The sequence below is a fragment of the Myotis davidii genome, unplaced genomic scaffold (genome assembly GCF_000327345.1).
Source record: "Myotis davidii unplaced genomic scaffold, ASM32734v1 scaffold46, whole genome shotgun sequence".
NCBI lineage: Eukaryota > Metazoa > Chordata > Mammalia > Chiroptera > Vespertilionidae > Myotis > Myotis davidii.
Window position 1 is genome coordinate 1,969,545 of NW_006383006.1, and position 7,325 is coordinate 1,976,869.

A 7,325-nucleotide genomic window follows, 5' to 3' on the forward strand; every position below is an offset into this window, starting at 1 on the left:
AAAGAGATTTCACTGTATGGGACAAGCATATTCGCCAATGATTCACCTAATAAGTGGTTAATCTCCAAATATATGAAGAACTCATGCACCTCAAGACCAGGAAGACAGACAATCCAATTAAAAATTGGTCAAAGGACTTGAATAGACACTTCTCCAAAGAAGACATACAGATGACCAATTCATGTATGAAAAAATGCTCAAGGTCACTAATCACTAGGGAGATGCAAATTAAAACTACAATGAGGTATTACCTCACACCTGGTAAGAAAATACTATGAACACCTATATGCCAAAAAAATTGGACAACTTGGGCGAAATGGACAAATTCTTAAAAACATATACTCTTCCAAAACTGAATGAGGAAGAATCTGAAAATCTGAATAGACTGATAACAACTAATGAAATTGAAGCAGTAATAAAATAAAATAAATCCCAGCAAACAAAAGTCCTGGTCTGGATGGCTTCACAAGTGAATTTTACCAAACAATCAAAGAACTAATACCTATCCTCATGAAATTATTCCAAAAATTTCAAGAAGAGGGAAAACTTCCACTCTTTTTACAAAGCTAGCATTATCTTAATTCCAAAACCAGGTAAGAACACTACAAAGAAAAATCATAGGCCAATATCCCTGATGAACATAGATGGTAAAATCCTCAACAAAATATTAGCAAACTAGATCCAGCAATACATTAAAAAAATCATACACTAAAATTAATAAGTGGTGTTGGGAAAATTGGACAGGGTACATGTGAAAAACTAAAACACTAACTTACACCATACACAAAAATAAACTCAAAATGGATAACAGCAAATAAGCAAAGTGAAAGACAAAAATCACATGATCATATCAACAGATGCAGAAAAAGCATTTGACAAAATTCAGCACCCACTTATGATAACAACTCTCACCAAGGTGGGAATAGAGGAATCATACCTCAACATAATAAGGGTCATATTTAAAAAACCTCAGCTAACATCATGTTCAATGGGCACTTTTAGTTTTTCCCTTAAGATCAGGAACAAGACAGGAATGTCTGCTTTCACCGCTCTTATTCAACATAGTGCTGAAAGTTTTAACCACAGCGATCAGACAAGAAGACAAAATAAAAGGCACCCATATTGGAAAGGAGAAAATAAAACTGTCATTTGCAGAAGACATGATATTGTACATAGAAAACGCTAAAGACTCCACCCAAAACACTACTAGATCTAATAAATGAATTTGGCGAAGTAGTAGGATACAAAATTAGTACTCAGAATTCGGTGGCATTTTTATACACAAATAACAAACTCTCAGAAAGAGAACCTAAGAAAGCAATCCCATTTTCTATTGCAAATAAATAAATAAATAAATAAAAATAAGGTACCTAAGAATAAACCTAACCAGGTGGTAAAAGATCTGTACTAGGAAAATGATAGGACGTTGAAGAAAGAAATAGAGGAAGATGCAAACAAGTGAAAGCATATGCCATATTAATGGATTGGAAGAATTAACATCAATGCTAGTGAGGAAGTGGAGAAAAGGGAACCATCCTGCACTCTGGGTTGGAATGCAGACTGATGCAGCTACTATGAAAAACAATATGGAGTTTTCTCAAAATGGAACTGCCTTTTGATCCAGCAATCCCAATTCTGGGTAACAGACAGTCCTTGGGTTACGTCGGACTCGACGTAAAAAAAAACACCCAAAAGTTTATATGGAAATAAAAAAGACCCAGAAGAACCTCAGCAACCTTGAGAAAGAAGAACAAAGTTGGAGGGATCACAATACTGTATATCAAACTATACCACAAAGCCATTGTAATTAAAACAGCCAGGTTCTGGCACAAGAACAGACATATAGATCAATGGAACAAACAGAGAGCCCAGAAATCAACCCACACCTTTATGGTCAATATTTCACAAAGGAGGCAAGAGCATCTAATGGAATAAAGACAGTCTCTTCAATAAATGGTGTGGTTATTAGGTGGGTCCGACTTATGGCAAAAATCGCATTACGTGGTGCTGTAGGAACAGATTTCCAACGTAACCCGAGGACCTACTGTATATATCTTAAGAATCACGAAACACCAATTGAAAAAATATATGCACCCTTATGTTCATAGCAGTGTTATGTACAATAGCCAAGATCTGGAAACAGCCCAAGTGCTTATCAGTAGATGAATGGATAAAAAAGCTATGGTATACTTACACAATGGAATATACTCAGCTATTAAAAAAGAAGGATCTCTTACACTTTGTGACAGCATGGATGGACCTGGAGATTATTATGCTAAGCAAAATAAGCCAGTCAGAGAAAGACATACCATATGATTTTATTAATATGAGGAATCTAATGAACAAAATAAACTGATGAACAAAACAGAGCCATAGGCATGGATACATGGAACAGACTGGCAACTGCCAGAGAGGAGGACTGGATAAAGGTAGGTGAAGGGTTTAGCTAAAGAACATATAGGCCCCTAGCCGGTTTGGCTCAGTGGATAGAGCATTGGCCTGTGGACTGAAGGGTCCCAGATTTGATTCTGGCCAAGGGCACATGCTGGGTGGAGTGCTCGATCCCCAATGGGGGGAGTGCAAGAGGCAGCCAATCAGTGATTCTCTCTCATCATTGATGTTTCTATCTCTCCCTCTCCCTTCCTCTCTGAAATCAATAAATATAAAATAAAAAAAAGAAAAGAAAAAGAACATACATGCATAGCCCATCAACACAGACAACAGTGTGGTGAGGGCCAAGGGAGCAGGAGCTGGGGGCTGGGTGGAAGTGGCAAAAGGGGTAGGGGAGTAGGATGAGGGATATTTGCAGTAATGTCAACAATTAAAAGTTTAAATAAAAAATAATTTTAAAAATAAAATAAAATGCTGAGAGAGAGAGAGAGAGAGAGAGAGAGAGAGAGAGAGAAGGACTTTCCCTATTAAACTGCTTTGGCACCTTTACAAAAATCAGTAGACCATATATGAATGGGTCTATTTCAACACTCTATTCTCGAGCAATTTATATGTCTATTTTTTTCATCAATACTACACTGTCTTGATTACCACATCTTTACATTAAGTCTTAAAATTTGGGAGTATAAGGCCTCTAACTTTGTTCTTTTTGTAAATTTGGCTATACTAGGTTATTTTTATTTTCTTATACATTTAGAATCACTTTCCACAAAAAATAAGACAGTTTGCTGCAGTTTCTACTGAATCTTGTATAGTTTCCTAGGGTTGCCAGAACTAATTTGGTGCCTTAAAACAACTGAAATTGCCCTAGCTGGTTTGGCTCAGAGCCTGTGGACTGAAGGGTCCCGGGTTTGATTCCAGTCAAGGGCACATGCCCAGGTGGCAGCCTCGATCCCCAGGAGGGGGCGTGCAGGAGGCAGCCAATCAATGATTCTGTCTCATTGATGTTTCTTATCTCTCTCTCCCTTCCTCTCTAAAATCAATTAAAATATAGTAAAACAACAACAACAACAACGAAAACACAACTTAAATGGGCACACTCACAATTTTGGAGGCTAGAAGTCCAAAATTATGCTATCTGTAGGACCATACTCGCTCTCTCTTGAAGTCTCTAGAGGGGGGCCCTTCCTTGCCTCTTTCTTAGTTTGTAAGAGTTGCTGGCAATCCCTTGGCTTATAGATACAGCACTCCAATCAAGGCCTCATTTTCATATGGCCTTCTTCCCTGTGTGTCTTTGTGTATCAGTGTCCAAGTTTTCTTAATAAGGACTCAAGACATTGGACTAGGGCCCATCCTAACTCAGTAACCCATAACACTGCATCATCACTAAAGACTATTAAGAACACATAGGAAAAAAACTTAAATAATGGTCCTTCCTCAAGGAACTTAAAATTGGGTTGAGAAGACAAGGTTAGCACATAAGAAGCTATTAGTGAAAAATGAAGAACAAAATTAATCAGTGTGGCTCAAACAATAAATGTAAGTTGTGCACAAAGAAGAAAAAGCACGCTCCAGTTAGAAGTCCCAAGGACTTCATGGTGGATACAGATCAGAAACTAAAGATTGGTACAATCTCTTGGTAGTAAGACACACAGAAAAGAGGCAAGAGGCTACAAGTCAAATGGCAGGAACAAAGGTTACAGAAATAGGAATTAACTGACACAGAAAAGCAGGTAGGGAGACAAAAGTAAGCAAAATAACAAGTTTGGAACAAAGTTTGGGTCAGGAGATAATGGGAGACAAAGGTAGCTGGAATTCTGACTTGATGCAGTGAGTGATGCAGCCTCTCTGAAAGTAAGGTTTGAGGAAAATTGATTCCAAAAAAGAAGCCATGGGCATGAGTCCACAGGAGCTAGGACAGGGCATTGTGGACATCATTCATTCACAGGGTCACCAGGAGTCAGAGCTGAGTCAACAGCATGTAACAATTATGAACTCCAGGAAGAGTATATACCACTTATACTATTTAACATTTCCCTCCAGAAAAAGGAGGTTTTCCTTTTTTTGCCTCCTGATCACCTATTAACAATTCCTAGGACAGTGCTCTGTTAAACACCACTTTTAGAAATGCTGCTCCAAAGAGACAGCAAGGCCCATGAATAGAGTCCATTATTAGGTGGTTGGAGGGGAAAAAAACAATCCAGCAAAGGATATAATAAAGAAGGTAGGAAGCAAATCTGGAGAGTTCAGTATTATAGAAGCAAGAAGGGAGACAGTTTCCAAGCTAAAGATAATCAACAGGACCAAATTACTGAGAAATTAAATAGATTGAAAATAAAAATGATTTTTGGATTTGACTAGGAAGACCTTCAAGTGAATGGCTTCAGAAAAGGGGAGGAAAGAAGGATGGCTGACAGAATAAAACAAGATTAGGATGGGGATGAAATAAGAAGTTGAAACATTTACAGACCACTGAAAATTGGAGTTTAGCAGAGAAAATAAAAAAAGAAATTGGTTCATTGGGAGAAGGAAGTAAATAGGGGAATAAAAAAATTTTTAGAACAGGATACCTATATTTGTTTGAAGGTAAAAGTGAAAACCTACTAAACTGATCATTACAGTCCAGTAGATAGAAGAAACAGAATCCAGAGTATAAATTACTAGAAAAGACTTATCTTTCCTTTCAGATTAGAGATAAGACCTTTAATAGTAATACCTAACCAATCCGAGTCCGAAGATCTTATTTATCAGCCAGCTAGCGTGGCTCCGTGATTGAGCGTCTACCTCTGAACCAGGAGGTCATGGTTAGATTCCAAGTCAGGGCACATGCCGAGGTTGTGGCTCGATCCCCAGTGTTGGGTGTGCAGGAGGCAGTTGATCAATGTCTTTCTCTCATCATTGATGTTTCTATGTCTCTCTCCCTCTCCCTTCCTCTGTGAAATCAGTAAAAATATATTAAATAAAAAAAATATTTCAAAATTTCATGGATTTCTGCCTACTCCACCCAAGAGAATTTTGTCTTTAGAGCTCAGAGTGTAGTATGTGTGTAAATTTGCTGATCTCTTGCTCTTCTCAGAGGATGTCTATGTTGTGGTGAAGAGGAGGGGGTTATAGAAAAGCACTTACCTAAGGGCCTCAGTCTTTATGAAGGTAGAAGCTGGTGACAATAAAGAAGTTGGGAGCTCATGGAGATTTTAACTTATAACAATTTACTATAAGTGATTTTGATGTACACAACAAAATCTTGTAATTTTAATAGGAATACACACACACACACACACACACACACACACACACAACCAATGTGAAGATTACCAAAGAAGTGTACAGAAAGAAAAGCATCTACGTATCCCACCCAGAAATTTTTACAACTCTGCCACACCAACAGAAGTTGCATAAGTCATAAATTAATATGTAGTTCCAATATGCTAATGAGAACAAAGACTGTTTAGGAGCAGGTCTAGTTACAGTCCAGCTTTAAACTTTTTAAATTTAAACTTTGTATGACTTTCCATCTGCATAAAACACCAACCACGGTAGCTACTTAAGCATACAAAATTTCATTTTTTATATCCTTTCAAAAACAATGAAAACACTGACATAAGATTCTGTTGCATAGGAAAATTTTTAAATTCTACCTTTTAGGTTAATTTCATTAATGATTCAAATTAAGTACATAACTTTGGATTAATTATGTCCAAGTCACAAAGGTGGTGCATATATCGTGTCAGAGCCTATTATAACATTTTTAAAAAAATATATTTTATTAATTTTTTACAGAGAGGAAGGGAGAGAGATAGAGAGTTAGAAACATGGATGAGAGAGAAACATCGATCAGCTGCCTCCTGCACATCTCCTACTGGGGATGTGCCCGCAATCCAGGTACATGCCCTTGACCGGAATCAAACCTGGGACCCCTCAGTCCGACGCTCTATCCACTGAGCAAAACCGGTTTCGGCACATTTTGATCACAAAGAGGACAGCTAACATTTGATTCTTTAACTACTTCACACATTGTCCTATCGAAATTTATAAAAAGTCATACTGGCTTAAAAAATATATGGTGACTACCCTAAGTAGAGTTAGAGGAGGCCCCATTCTTTAAATAAATTAATGAATATTGATCAGTGTGCACGGAATAAGGCGAAGGCAACAACACCCACACCAAATCTGGCAGCCTCCGCATTTGTGAATCTGTGAACGTCAGGCGGCCACACAGGCCAGATGATTACTACTGCCAGCTCAGCAGCTGAGCCTGGAGAAAAGGCGGCACCCGCACGCAGGCCACTCCGAGAACCAGAACTTACAGTTTCCTCGGGCAGGGGCTGGAGAATGTGGCTGTGATTAAACCAGTAAAAGTCCGGCAGAAGCAGGGCTGTAGGCGGTAAAAGGGGAGCTTCCGGGGCTGCGATCCTGGAAGGCAGGAGGCAGCCGCTCCTGGGCTGGCACCCCCACCTCGGAGCCGAAACGACGGGGGCTGAGCGGCGCGGACTCGTCCTTACCTTGTCATCCTCGCATCTCTTCCCCAGGCCCTCCCTGGCCTGAAGCCGGCTGCTGAGGCGGCCGTAGTCGGCCTCCTTCTGGTCCATCTGCTTCTTGTGCGAGTCCACCAAAAGCAGGAGATCTGAATTGCGCTTCTCCAGGCGCCCGCGGGCCACCTCGGTGCGCTGGACCTGGCCCTGCAACTCGGCCACCTCCTCCTGGAGCAGGACGTGGCGGGAGGAGATGCTCCAGTAGTTGAAGGCGAGGATCGCGATCACCACCAGCAGCACCACCAGCACGAAGGAGGGCAGGCGGCCGGCCCGCCGGTTGGCCCCGAAGCCCACCATGGGGACGAACCGGGCTGTGCTTGATGGTGGTGGTGGGGAGGGGGGGCCTCGCCGCCGACACCTGCCGGCAGAAGCTCAGGCCGAGGCAGCGGAGTTGCCTAGGGG

General features: G+C 40.5%; 1 protein-coding gene across 1 annotated transcript in view; it reads right to left on the bottom strand.

Moving 5' to 3' along the window:
- Window positions 1–7,319, bottom strand: part of CASC4 (cancer susceptibility candidate 4) — a 97,787-nt gene extending 90,468 nt beyond the window's left edge. The window contains exon 1 of the mRNA XM_006777998.2: window positions 6,894–7,319. Within this exon, the coding sequence (XP_006778061.1) occupies window positions 6,894–7,220 (327 nt within the window). The 5' untranslated portion in view covers window positions 7,221–7,319. The remainder of the gene's footprint in view (window positions 1–6,893) is intronic.
- Window positions 7,320–7,325: the final 6 nt, after the last annotated feature.